Here is a 14,774-nt window from a genome sequence, read left to right on the forward strand (position 1 = left end):
GGAAGATAAAATTCTTTAATTCTGTCTGTGGTTCCAGTTACCAATCAGGTCGGGAATGCGTGGAATGAGTCTTGACCACATACACGCCAAGTCAAGACTCGTGCTTTTAACTATTGAACGTCTAGCCCAGGATCATATGACATCCTAATCCACAGAAACTGAAAAGAAATACCATGTGGTTAAATTTTATTCACAGATTTTCTTCATCTCTGTGATTTTAGTTCCAACATAGCCCTGGAAAGATAAAATTCTCTCCAGCTTTGTTAATCAGAAAAGTAGATATTGCAGGAACCAATGTGTTGACTTTAGTCACTATTTGTCTACATTTCCTAAGGCAAAGTTGTTTTGTTTGCTTTTTTAAACTAAGAAGCAGAACAAAACAAAGATTACACTTTTTCCCCATTTATTACAATAACTCGGTTTTTCATGTTGGAAAGAAATAAAAAGGTTAAAATTATACTTATACAATGCTTTTCTAAAGCTGTTCCTTTATGCTTCAAATGACAAAAAACAGGCTAAAGATCTGACCCACACATAGCTGTATTTTATTGAGGAACGTCTCAGTTATTTAATGGCTTTATGGTTGTCTTCTGTATTTGGTTTTGTGTTGATTGGGTGGATTTTATAGTTTGACGTATTTCCTATTGGTGAGGAACTGTAAAGATTGCAATTGGGATACCTATAAACGTAGCCACTGTTATAATACAGTAGATAAATAGTTTGGGAATTTAGACAGAACAAACACAGCAGGCCTTCAGATAGGCGGCTAATACAGGTGGGAGAATGACGTTTTATTTACTTATTCCTACTTGAAAAAAGCCCTGTTCTTCAAATTAAAAGTCACCAGCAGTGAAAGAAGAAAAAGAAAAGTTTTTTCGGGGACAAACGGTGTTATTTAAATGGGCCAACATCGTCCCCTGTTGGCCAGGCTGCGAGTTGGTAAGCAAGTCGTTGCTAGGTGGATCAAAGCAGTCTCTGATTGGCTTTTGCCTTCAAACTTAGCCAATCAGCGTTACGTTTGGAGCACGGTTCCTTCTTGTTGTGAAGCGTCTAGATACAAGGAAACTGCAAGCAGCCATCCTTGTTGAATTTAGTTAGCTTACGCATTTTCCTTTCTCGGCGAATTATAATTTCTGATTTAATTGTAAAACTGTTTTATTGAAAGAATACTTCGCAAAAGCATTAAATAACATTAACCTATATAGTAGACGCCAACTGTAAAACGTATTTCCAGTATGTTAAGATTTAGCTTTAGGAGGGAGAAAGACAAGGAGTTTGTAAGTTTCCATTCTTTTATGATAGATATTAACCTTTTGTAGTTTGTCTTATTATTTTTGTGTTTTTTAAGGCTTTACTTATGGTTAATTAATAATAGTAGGAGTTCTTTGTTTTTAAAAAATACTGCCGCTAACTCTTGGTAATGAGTATTTAATTGGTGGTATTGCCTATTTTTTAAGCTAGAGTTTGTATAAATGGTGAATTGAGGGTTTTTTGTGCACTAGCGATTGCTCTAGCATTACTTAGTAAAATTTGAGGATAAATATTGGTGCTGTTGTGCCTTCATTACGCTCATCACTGGTCGTCAGGTGGTCATACTGTGATTCATACTGTGATTCTGTCTTTACCCTTCCCCTGCTGTTCACCCTGCTCAACATCTGTGTTGTTTTGTTTTTGTTTGTCCCCCCCCTCAATTTGGTGTCATCGTATATAAACCCTCCTGAAGCGTTGTGTCTGTATGTCCCTCTAACTCTTCTCTCTGTGTTGCGTAGAAGCATATAGCTCATGGTTTGATCCCTGCTGCCTCCATTGCTCCCAAACCAGCCGTACCTCGTACCCCTCCCCCTCGCAGCCCAAACCCTTCACCTGAGAGACCCAGGTACCTAACACTTTCTGTTTATCGCCCATAACCTCCAACAGCCTTTCATGTTTCATGTTTCTACTAAACTGTCATTTAATCCACATTTTCATGTTTGCTATGAGCTTGTTAGAGGCTATTTATCGAAATGTTGATTATTTCCACCGTATTTGAGGTTATGTTCTGTCCTTCCGCAAGCTGGGCTTTATTTGTTTTTCTATCTGTTATTACAAAAAACGTTAACAAGCAAAATATCATGAGACTTTGTGTAGCGATAGATCATGTGTAAAGAAAAAATTCAATTCAATTCAATTCAATTCAATTCAGTTGTCATCATCCAAACTCGATAAATAAAGTCAAAAATTGTAGAGTGACTTCAAATTTGCATGCGATGCTTTCCATGCATTTCATTTACTTTTCTGTTACACATAGTGTCTCATAAAGTATGTGTTTCTATCTACAGGTCAGCTTTAGCAGCAGCCATTTTATCATCCTCACTCACTGGACAGACATGGGCCATACCTCCTGCCCGGCTGATGTCTTTATCTGAGAGTGGTCAATCAGAATCCTTCACATCTGAGCCAAACATCAGCACAGCACTTTACACAAGGTAGCCATCATATGGGAAAGGCAACAGTATTATGTCAAGATTTGTGTCATCACCAGTGTGTCAGAAAAATAAAATTCATTTTCTCTGGCAGGAGTTTTAAGAGAAAATAAACTGTTCATAAACGTGGCTGTATTAGTTTGTGCCTCTACTAAGATACATCTAATTGTCTTCTGCTGTTATCTTACATGCTTAACTTCCTCAGAGACAGATGGTCAGAAGATTTGGTTAGCCGGCCACGTCTGTCCTCTCCTGACCAGTCAGAGGGGGAGTTGGAAGACAAGGAACAGGAAGTGGTGGATGAAGAGGACGGGGAGGAACATGTCTACCACACTCTGGACCGAAGGCAGAATTCTTCACTCACCGAATCTGTCTATGCTCTGCCACTAAAATCTAAGGTGAGGAGCTGCAGAAAGAGCTTGTATTATGTGCATGAAGGTTTCTCAGTAGATTGTTCCATGCTTCTAATACAGATCGCATAAAATACCTGTAAGAGGTGATTAGTGGTTATAAGACTAGAGGCTAAATGGGTGGCTGTGTATTTATTAGGTGTAACCCTAATAGTGGCATGTGTTACATTTAGGTGAGGCAGTTCCAGGTGTCTCTTCCAGAAGACAAGAACTCTCAGAATAACTTTAATCTTGATTCATCCTAAAATGGGAAACTTCTCGGTTCCAGAGCATCTAATCAGAATAAGTTCAGCCACCTCTGAGAATATTTGCAGAGCTAAATATGTCTGTGTAATAAAAAAAAAAGCCATCATCAGATGTCATGATTCACTATGGCAACAGGTTAAATAGAGCAGAGCCTCCATTTTAACGCAGAGTAGTTATGAATATGTGTGCCAATGCAAAATATGACATTTATCTTTAAATGGTGAGTGATGAAAGAAATAAGTAAGCTTTATTTTTATTTATTATTTTGGTTATTTTGTTGATTACTCATTCATATTTTTCTAAAGATGATCAAACTAAAATCCAGCCGATATCTCTACATATATTACAATAATTATTTGGATATATTTGTTCATCAGTTATCTGACGTCTGTCTTAATCTGTAACAGCTGAATAAGAGTTCTTAGATTAGATTTTTTTTTTTTTACATTTTTTCGTGTGCAAATTTTGCCCAATTTTCCCAGCTCCGTAATTTGGAAATGTTTAAATATTTCAACATTAAGTGTTGTCAAAACACATTTAAACAATCTTCAAAATGTATCCAAAACCTCACTTTAAACTCCATTTAGTTCACCTTCAGGATCACTACAGTCATTCTCACTGAGACATTTATAAATCTCCAACATGATGCCAATTATGACAGCAATTTTCAATGAGTCTTGGCTGGTCACCATGTAACAGTTGACTGGTAATTGCTTATTATTTTGTGCATCAAAAGGGTCAGCCCATGAGATTTATTTAATGGGAGGTTGGAGTGTTGGCATGTATTTAATGAGTGTTACTACTGCTAAATAGGTTTTCCTTGAGTCTGTGGTATTTTGGTATTGTAATCCCAGTCTGATCCAGTAGGAGGCACAGTTGTACTCAGAATCGATACTTTGTTTCTTTTTAATGCTGTGCTATGGTTGTCACTAAAACTATCAGCTGTGATTCAGCTCAGTAGCCATATATACGGACTTGGCTTATAGCATCTGCAGATATCCTTTCAGTTTTTCTTAGTAAATGTTGGTGGGGTTTTTTTGTTTTGTTTCCTTCTATCAAACAGTTTTCTCTGTTGTACATTTGGCATTTAATTTATGTATCTACATGGTTAAATCCTGAATCCCCCCTTTTTTCTCCACTACAAAATGTTACCGTGTTTGTCTGTGGTGCTCTTACAATCCAGGTGGTGAGTTCTTGCACTTCTGCAAATTGCCTGAAAATTGCCTTAAAAAGCTGTTATTGTGATTTATGGTAGTCACTGATCACAGTACATTAGTAATGGGAAGTTTTTCACGGTCTTGCTTTATCTGCACACAGTTAATTCTATTCTGTGGTGTACAGTTTATCTGTAAAATTGCCTTGTGAGTTCTCTTCTTAATTCGGTCCGTGGCACTATGCCAAATGTCTCCTTTTATAGATCCCTGAGAAAATGTTATATTATGTTGTTGTTCTTCTACTTGGATAGCTAACCTGTAAAGGTCCCAATGGTCTCTCCCTGTCAACTATCTTTCCAGGCTATGGCAGTGTCTGAATTTCTCAGTTATGACAGCCACAAGTCAAAGTGACATAGGACATCATGGCTCTATTGTGTCATAATCTAAGGCCAACAGACCTAGTATGGTGACTCATATGATATAGTAGTTTTACACAATGGTGTACCACCTCTAGGTCCAAAAAAACATCAGCCCGAACCCACATAAATCTACAGGATGGTCTTCACTTTCTGCTTTTTTTATGACTCAGGGTGAGAGTAAAGGTCACTGTGAGAACATTGTGCTTGTTTCTAAATATAGAAATGCAGTATATTTTTTTCCATCAACAATTGTGGAATTTATTGAATTTTTATCATAGTTGGGGTGTTAAAAATAAATTGTCTTCCAATTTTTCCTCATAATTCTGTTTCAGCTATATGTCTTCTCTACACTGAACTGACAAATGTAATTCATTCATGTTGTTTTGTAGGCTCTTTCAAACTGTACAATTTAATAAATACACTGATAAGATATTATCGGATACGTTTTGGCAAAGACCATAAATAAACTCCTCCAGGCTGCAGGGATTTATATATTTGTTTGAAAAGACTTACTATACTGACTGCCTCTTTATTTATTTTGACAGTCTGTCTTCAAGTCCTCTACACCCCTGCCAACTCAGACTTCTGGCAGAAGAGAGTCTTCACCAGGTACTGATTTTACAATAATGACAGATAGGTTAACATATTTCATAAGGAGAAGAACATCGTAGTAGTAGTAATAATGATAATGATAATACGAAGGACAATGCTCATGAAAGAATTGATCTGTGGTAAAAATTGACGTATGTATTTAAAATATGGCCTGTATATTGTAGAGCCCACTGAAAAAGATCAGAAATCAGCACTGATTTCCAGTTAGCTTTCTTCTAGTACATTTTCACACATCCAACACAGTATAAATGCTTGAAAATAAAACTGTGTGTATTTTTATAAACAGATTTTTGTATATAGGTAGCAAATAGCAAACGCACATGCCCACAAATTTCAAACATTTTAGCTGATATAAAACAGCTGGTTGTGATCACTGATGTGAAAGACAGGTGGTAACATTGACAGTAATAGGTCTATCCAGCAATTGGAATGACTCTAATTATGAACAGCAAATCTGAAAATCTCTCCAACAACATGTAACTAAACATAAAGTTCTGTTATTGCTTTTGTGTATTTTTGGTGCTCTTCCAAAACAAAGTGTAATAGAAATTCAAGACTATTGGCTTTTGGAGTCTTTTCTATGAAAAGCACTAGTAAAACAATTAAAGCCATGCAACCTGATATTAAAATCTTCTCCATCACATAGCCAAATTACCGGTACACCACACTCTTGACTCTATGTTAGAAAAGTACAGCTCTTATTCAACTGACATTTAGTTTCATAACAGCCATAAGGTAACCTCATATCATTAGAGCTAAATGGAAAGCCTCGTTAGAATTGTTATTAGCAGTGCTACCCTCAGGCTTTTGGTGGTGGTAAATTAAAATGTTCTGTCTGTTCCTAAAATGCTCCTACCTTAATAACTAAAGTGCAGACATAATATCTGTCTGATTCGCAAGGTAACACTTTCAGGCTTTGCAGAAATTACATTTTTACATAACCATTGGCTGATTGTGGTAAAAAGGGATTTTACTATAATAAAACCCTTAGAAATCAGCGCTCCTCTTGGTTTTGAATTCATTCAATGAATTTGTTCACATCACACAGATTTCACTGAGGAGACCAGTGGCCAATCCCCAGAACCCAAAGAGAAGAAAATGTCTGTGAGGAAGACTCTTGAAAATTGGAAAGATGATGTTCCAAGTAGGTGTAAATACTAAAGTAGCCTGTGTGTGTCTGCTTGTCATTTTTACATATAGATTTTTAATTTAAAAATTAATAAATGTATGTATATTAAGCATTAAAGGGTCACCCCACTGTTTGCCTTTCTCTTCATGCCCTGTAATCTACCCAATAAAGGGTGAAGGCATTCCAATATCTGTAAGTTAACATGTTAATGTTAATGTTACCTGTAAAAAAAAAAAAAATATATATATATATATATATCAGAGTAAAAACAAACCATTCAATTGGTCAGGTGAAATAAACATGTTAACAATGAAATATTTTAAGTTCCATGCATTTTATGTATGTATATTTAACATAGTATTGTAGATAATGTTCTATAATGATATTTGTGGTCATCAGTGCACATTGTGTTCTGATAAATGGCTTTAGCAGAACTCGATGTGAAATGCAACATGCCATGTAAAAGTACTATTTCTTCTCTGCATCATTCTCTGCATGACATTGATGTTTTGTTGTTTTTTTATTCATGTAACAAGAGTTCCCACCTCAAATGAGAAATGTATTTTGAAATGGTTATAGCAGGCTGCCTGCTGCCTAGATGCCTAGATATGTTACTAGATAAATGATAGTAACATAACTCATATAGTTATGTTACAGTTTTAGGATTTTTTTCTGTTTGTGTCCATGTTTTCTATCTCTGCTGTAACAAAAAGCAGCACTAAAATGGTATTTTCAATACAGTACATACTTTCTGTTCATTTATACATTTTATTCTATTTTTGAAAAGTATTTTTGTTGCCTGTTTCAGCAACACCGACCATTTTCACTGCTGGTCACCCCAGGCAAGCAAGCCAAGCCAAAAGCCCCAAAGACCTCCGTGAGCTTCCTCCAGAACCCAGCAATACATACAGTGAACTGCGGAAGAAGGTAGTGAGGGACCGTCGGGAAAAGAACACAAGGATGGTAGACAAAGAAAAGCTACTAGAGGAGAGACTGCAGCGCCTGGAACGGGAGATTAGTGACAGCAAAGCCTTCTCAAACCAGAGGTCCTCTGCAGGTAGAGTAGAGGAACCGCTGGAGAGATACTGTACAGAGGAACAATGTGGAGAAATTGAATGAAGTGAAGTAGGGAAAGTATGTAGAAGTAACAGTGGAAGTAAAACAGATGCAAATGAGGCAGAAAGGAAAAGTAAGCAGAGAGTTACAGCGGATGGAGGAATTTACAAGTGTCAAAAGAGGGAGCTGGAGATAGTGCTAAGGGCAGAAATGGCACTGATCATTGGACTCCACAGCATGTCCTCAGCATGAAGAGAAGAAGAGGGAGTAATGAAAAGAAACATGAAAGCACTTTGCTGATCTTTAGGCAGACCACATGTACTGTAGAGTCAAAACCCATGCTGAGGAGTGACCTGAATGGGCTGTGTTGCATTGTAGTGTTGCATAGTTTTGTTAGCCACTCACACTCCTGAAAGATGCAAATTATTGTCCTGATTTTGTAAAAATCACAAGCCCTCACAATTCACATTTTTTGCTTTAATTCAATGCTTTGGCATGTGGAAACTGGTTTAAAACTACTTATTAATCTGGAAAATTATTTGTAACCTGATATGCTTTGTTTGCAGGCAGCCAAGCAGAGCTGCAGAATTTGAGGCAACATGCTCAGGAGCTGGTTGATGAAAACGATGCCCTCAAACTGACAGTTCACCGTCTGAATGTGGAGCTGAGCCACTACCAGGCGCGGTTCAGACCACTGTCCAAAGAAGAGGTATAACAAGCTCAAGACATGAATATGACAAGAGACTACTTCAGTGAAGGATAAGGGGCTAATTGAGAATTAATGAACTATAGGTATTTCTAAAAAAAATATATATATATATGGGTCAGTTTAAACTTTTCATGAATAAGATGCAATGCAACCTCAGGGTTTGCTTGAAAGAAATTTGAGAAATTGTATTGTGAATATTACCAATCAGCTCAGTTACGAACAGCTGTTCCTATTAGGGAGTTGTACAGAGAAAAAAAGTCAGTCTGTCTCACTCCTACCTTACCAAATTTAACTTAAATCAGGTATATGTGTTTGTTGGGTCTGTGTTTCCACAAGCCCCGCTGGTTTAGAGACTTATTCATCATGAAGAAAACAAGACAGTCAGCGATCGATCGATTTACTTTCAAGGGAGGCCTCATTGTTAGCTGCCACAAAATGACCCCTTTTATTGGGAAAACAGTTCACATAATACACATCACAGCAAAAGCACCACCCACGTAAAACCCCCAAATGGTTACAACGACAAGGCACTATGCGTGTGTATGTGTAAACATCTGTATGAATGTGAGAGTGTGTGTGTGTGTGTGTGTGTGTGTGTGTGTGGCCTCCTGCTGACCAAAAGGGTCATAAAAGCAGGAAGCAACATCACAAGAAACAGATCTTCCAGATAGGATGTATCTGCAAAAAAACACTACATCCCCCCCAGAACCTCGAGAGGCTGGGGAGGGGGATAAAAGAATTCCTTTCATAACGGAGTTAAAACAATGTAGAGATGGTAAGCATAAAAATGACAACATTTAACAATTCACTCTAACAGTGTTCTCCTGTATTATCTTCATTTACTCTTAGACTTATTTTCTTAGATTCTGTAGAAAATCTAATGGCAGTACATCTCCTTATTTCCAAAGCTTCATAACTGAGCTTTTAAGATACACATCCACCTTTGATCCAAAACCCTGCTGAGTGAAGTAAGGTTTTATTTTTGTCAGTCCTTCCCTCTGATTTGTTGAACCAAAAGAGTTTTTTGTTACTGTCTGTGGCGGTCTCTCTGGTACAGTCTGTCCAGATTATTGTAGGTTTAGCGCTGCAGGAGAAAGCCAGCCTTTGGTTTTAATCATGACTACCTCATGCTGTGTTTTCACACAAGGGGATCTCCTGCTCTCATCACTGCCTCTGTGGCTGCATGTCTCTGCAAAGGCTCATTACTAACAAGTGAAGTGTGGCTGGAAAGAAAGAGATAAAGGAAAATGCATTTTACAGTGAAGTAACACAGTTATAAGAGATTGGATGAGTCATAATCAGTTTAATTGGTTCAGTTAAAAGGATCTGCTTCCATATTAAATTATCTATAGCAAACCTTGAGTGGGTCTCCTCTTTTTTGCTGTAGGAGGCATTTTGCTGGTAAGTTAGAAGTTCATAGGATCAGTACAGATCAATACAAAGTTGCTCTGATTGATTATCTTTATCCTATAACATGCCCTAACTGATGAGTGTTCTTCCAGCAAGACATTGCCACCATTCAAAGGGCATGAGGTAACACTCAATGATTTGATGTGTATGAGCCAAATGAACACCTAAATTAAATTTTAGAGTGTCATGGAAACAGGTCCATCTTTAAAACACCAAATAAAGGGATATCTTTGGAAGAATGGTGTTCCATCCCTCTATTGGAGCAGCTTAGCTCTTAGTCAGAGTAACTACTCTTGTGTAGTTATTGATGCTACACTAGATTCCAACACTCTATTGGCCCATTTTGATATATTCAACTTATCCATGTAAATGACTAAACTGTAGTGATGGGATAAAAGCCCAACTTCATTTTCTTTCTTTCTATGTCACTCCTTACTCATCTAGCTCTCCAAAGTCAGTGGCTTACCAAACACGGGGTCTCCTCCTCCATGGCTGGTAAGTATAAATATATAACACTACAGTACATTTCTGGCTTGACTGTAGGCTGACCTTTTAGCAAGTTAATAATCTGATGTCACTAATCAATACATATAGTGTCGCTGGCTAATCTAATAGGCAAGTCATTTCGTAAAATAAATTGACCGGTCAATTGATTACTATGGTTGATTTTTTCAGTACCCCATGAAATTGAAGAAAAATGTGAAATTGCAGATTTTCAGTCTGCTGACAGTTGGTCTGGTAGCACGGTTAATCACAACCAAAGCTCACTAAAATTTGCACAGGTAAGAGACTGGGCATTTTCTCTTAAATGAGTACAGGGAGTGCAGAATTATTAGGCAAGTTGTATTTTTGAGGAATAATTTTATTATTGAACAACAACCATGTTCCCAATGAACCCAAAAAACTCATTAATATCAAAGCTGAATGTTTTTGGAAGTAGTTTTTAGTTTGTTTTTAGTTTTAGCTATTTTAGGGGGATATCTGTGTGTGCAGGTGACTATTACTGTGCAGAATTATTAGGCAACTTAACAAAAAACAAATATATACCCATTTCAATTATTTATTTTTACCAGTGAAACCAATATAACATCTCCACATTCACAAATATACATTTCTGACATTCAAAAACAAAACAAAAACAAATCAGCGACCAATATAGCCACCTTTCTTTGCAAGGACACTCAAAAGCCTGCCATCCATGGATTCTGTCAGTGTTTTGATCTGTTCACCATCAACATTGCGTGCAGCAGCAACCACAGCCTCCCAGACACTGTTCAGAGAGGTGTACTGTTTTCCCTCCTTGTAAATCTCACATTTGATGATGGACCACAGGTTCTCAATGGTGTTCAGATCAGGTGAACAAGGAGGCCACGTCATTAGTTTTTCTTCTTTTATACCCTTTCTTGCCAGCCACGCTGTGGAGTACTTGGACGCGTGTGATGGAGCATTGTCCTGCATGAAAATCATGTTTTTCTTGAAGGATGCAGACTTCTTCCTGTACCACTGCTTGAAGAAGGTGTCTTCCAGAAACTGGCAGTAGGACTGGGAGTTGAGCTTGACTCCATCCTCAACCCGAAAAGGCCCCACAAGCTCATCTTTGATGATACCAGCCCAAACCAGTACTCCACCTCCACCTTGCTGGCGTCTGAGTCGGACTGGAGCTCTCTGCCCTTTACCAATCCAGCCACGGGCCCATCCATCTGGCCCATCAAGACTCACTCTCATTTCATCAGTCCATAAAACCTTAGAAAAACCAGTCTCGAGATATTTCTTGGCCCAGTCTTGACGTTTCAGCTTGTGTGTCTTGTTCAGTGGTGGTCGTCTTTCAGCCTTTCTTACCTTGGCCATGTCTCTGAGTATTGCACACCTTGTGCTTTTGGGCACTCCAGTGATGTTGCAGCTCTGAAATATGGCCAAACTGGTGGCAAGTGGCATCTTGGCAGCTGCACGCTTGACTTTTCTCAGTTCATGGGCAGTTATTTTGCGCCTTGGTTTTTCCACACGCTTCTTGCGACGCTGTTGACTATTTTGAATGAAACGCTTGATTGTTCGATGATCACGCTTCAGAAGCTTTGCAATTTTGAGACTGCTGCATCCCTCTGTAAGATATCTCACTATTTTTGACTTTTCTGAGCCTGTCAAGTCCTTCTTTTGACCCATTTTGCCAAAGGAAAGGAAGTTGCCTAATAATTATGCACACCTGATATAGGGTGTTGATGTCATTAGACCACACCCCTTCTCATTACAGAGATGGACATCATCTAATATGCTTAATTGGTAGTAGGCTTTCGAGCCTATACAGCTTGGAGTAAGACAACATGCATGAAGAGGATGATGTGGACAAAATACTCATTTGCCTAATAATTCTGCACTCCCTGTATATCTGAATGCCACATTGTCCAGTATCTGTCCACCCTAACAAGATCATAAAGCCCATTTGCACCAGGTATTATTACTGTCACTGTCTGATTGAAAACAAACTTTTCCTGTGTGGCGTAATCTCTATCAAGGCAAAAGATTCATGGCACTCATGTTGTGTCTAGTTTAAACTATTTCTCTTTGTCCGTTTTATGTAGGTCGACATGAAGTATTTATCTCCTCTACTGCTGGCTTATGAAGACAGAATGAATGAGAAAGATGCCATTCTGCAAACCACTGAGGTAAAGTGGTGAAATTTGTGTGAGTTTTAATGAATCATCTTTCATATTTTCTTTTTGGAGAATTGGTGAGGTTATTTCACAGGTGGGGGTTGTTAAGTACTATTTGATGTGCCAACTTGTATTTATGTGGTTCATGGGTTGAAAACCTGCAGTACACTCAGTAGATAGAATGCATTAGTCAAGGTGCTCCCAGGATCTTATTAGATGAGGTAAACATTTAGTCATGCAAACAACAAGAAGTCAAAACAAATCATATTTTGTTCTAATGGTAATTATTGTCTTTTTAATAAATATTTGGGTCTTTTAAAGGTAGCTATATAATACATCCTTCCTTTGGAATTAATAAACAAGTAAAAAGTAAAAACATTCTGTTTAACATGCTGCAAAAGGTTGCGATTGAGCAGGTTTCTGTGTCCTGAGGCGATCCAGTTCCAGCATAAAAGGACTTGGAACAGTTTCACAGGGGGAGGTGAGACCAGACTTAGTGGGTATAACACTAACAGGACAGCTGGTGTGCTCAGGCAGTCTCAGTGAAGGATGGTATCTCCCCAAGGGGGACCTTTAAGCCTTGGCTTAGAGGTGGTAGTAGAGCAGAAGATGCATTTATTTTGTGTTTTTCTTTATGGCCTTGAAATCATTGGTTTTTGTGTATTTGTCTGCTACAGGAAAACATGAAAAAGTTGCATTTTCAATTAGAGGAAGTCATTAAAGAAAATGAGAAACTCCATGATGAAATTACCAAGACCGGAGCGGTCAATCAGAAAGACTGGTAAGAAAAAATGCACGGCTTTGTGTATGTGGGTTATTTCAACACTGTATGAACTTGATTTGCCGTCATCATTCATTCATCTGATCTTGTAATGAAAATTAAATGTATTTTTTCTTTATCCATTGCTACCCATGATAGATGTAATTAAGAAAATGAAAGAAGCTAAACCTTTGTTTCCTTTGGTACACCCCTGCTGCTGGTATTCTGTCTTTCATAATCATTCTAGCATATAATGCTGTTGACACTGACTGAAACTAACTCTGAGAAGTTAGATAATTGCACTGGCTTTATGTAAACTATCAGGGATTTTAGAGTTGTTAACCTCTTCATGTATCTCGATCTAATATATAAGGGATTACTTAAGTACTAGGCATACATGTTGATGCTCAGTACATTTGTATACGTATAGACTTAGTCTTTATTTCAAGTGCTCTTGTGAAAAGTATAAATACTTCATGATACTAGATGTCCAATTCATTCAAAGGCCAACACTTGTAGGCAATCATATTAACTCATTTATTTGTATTCAGTAGCCTCATCAAGTTGTTAATATGTTTCTTCTTAGAAAGACTAACTTGCAGGAGTAGAAAAGTATATGTTATCTTACAAGGATTACAGAATTTATGTAAGATTTGTTTCTTGGAAAGATAGCTTAATCTCTGTAAAGGCTAATGTAGCATGTAGCAAAGCTATTTATAGTATTTTTGTGTCTGATAATTACTGTTTGTTAAATTAGCAAGTTTTGTGATGTGCTGATTTAGCATTGACATAATCTCTCACTCTCCTGCTTTCTTTCTCTCTGCAGTTATCAAATTCAACAACAGGCCGTTCTGGTTTTGGAGGAGAACCAGGATCTCATCAATCAACTCGAGGAGCAGCATGCTGAGGCCAAGGCCACTCACAGCAGACATAACACTGAAGGTATTTTCTGAAACACTGAAAGACCTAAAAAAAATTAAAAAGATGAAATAAATTCTTCCACAAGCATTTACACTAAAATCTTTAAAATGATGCATGCATTTCAGAATTACGGCTGTTTTTTTTTGTTTAAAAAAATGTTTTTAGGTCTTTTTTGATAGGGATAAATGAGGAAATACAGAATGTAACACAGAATACGCAGAAAAAGTCTAAATGTCTACTTTTGGTGTTGGCCGTGTCCCTTTGAAGGTCGTAGATTCGAACGTTAACGCAGTAGATGTTTCTTTTTGGACTCAGGTATATAATGCAAACTTTCATTTTTGTTGGCTCTTTGACCTAGCTAACACAAAGATGCATTGTTAGACATAGGAAAAGCTTAAAAAAAGCAAAAGCTTGTTTAAAAGAGCCTTTCACAACATTAACAATGTAACAAATCGTTGCCAGAATGAGCCCCGCCCTAAGAATATACATCTCGTCATGTGTCTCAGTCTAATATGGATGTGATTTATTGAGTAGTAGTCATACGTGTTGATGCTCAACGCATTTGTATAAATAGGATACCATTAAACTTCATTTTGAGTTGTTTTCACCTACTGGGTGATACCTAAGGTTTTTTCCATATTATTTTTGGTTTCATAATACATACTTTCCTTTCTGTTGGCCCCGTGATCTAGCCAACAAAGAAACACAAAGACCCATTGTTAAACATAGGGAAAGATCACTTTTTAAAAGTCATTCACAACGTTAACAGATCTTCATTTTCCATTTCGGGTGAGCCCCACCTCAAGAATATGCAACTTAAAAACGTACACACTCGCAA

General features: G+C 37.6%; 1 protein-coding gene across 2 annotated transcripts in view; it reads left to right on the forward strand.

The window, feature by feature from the left end:
- The first annotated feature begins 123 nt into the window (after positions 1 to 123).
- The window catches only part of cep89 (centrosomal protein 89), a 55,604-nt gene continuing 40,953 nt past the window's right edge, over positions 124 to 14,774 (forward strand). The window contains exons 1-12 of one of the 2 annotated variants that reach the window (XM_040011115.1): positions 124 to 1,277; positions 1,770 to 1,876; positions 2,319 to 2,465; positions 2,668 to 2,860; positions 5,237 to 5,300; positions 6,352 to 6,447; positions 7,241 to 7,489; positions 8,055 to 8,197; positions 10,052 to 10,102; positions 12,184 to 12,267; positions 12,933 to 13,036; positions 13,842 to 13,957. In XM_040011115.1, coding sequence (XP_039867049.1) covers positions 1,236 to 1,277; positions 1,770 to 1,876; positions 2,319 to 2,465; positions 2,668 to 2,860; positions 5,237 to 5,300; positions 6,352 to 6,447; positions 7,241 to 7,489; positions 8,055 to 8,197; positions 10,052 to 10,102; positions 12,184 to 12,267; positions 12,933 to 13,036; positions 13,842 to 13,957 — 1,396 coding nt within the window. In that variant the 5' untranslated portion in view covers positions 124 to 1,235. The remainder of the gene's footprint in view (positions 1,278 to 1,769; positions 1,877 to 2,318; positions 2,466 to 2,667; positions 2,861 to 5,236; positions 5,301 to 6,351; positions 6,448 to 7,240; positions 7,490 to 8,054; positions 8,198 to 10,051; positions 10,103 to 12,183; positions 12,268 to 12,932; positions 13,037 to 13,841; positions 13,958 to 14,774) is intronic. The other variant, XM_040011116.1, reaches the window with a different exon arrangement.

Source organism: Simochromis diagramma, unplaced genomic scaffold (assembly GCF_900408965.1).
Source record: "Simochromis diagramma unplaced genomic scaffold, fSimDia1.1 OVJJ01000603.1, whole genome shotgun sequence".
NCBI classification, from domain to species: domain Eukaryota; kingdom Metazoa; phylum Chordata; class Actinopteri; order Cichliformes; family Cichlidae; genus Simochromis; species Simochromis diagramma.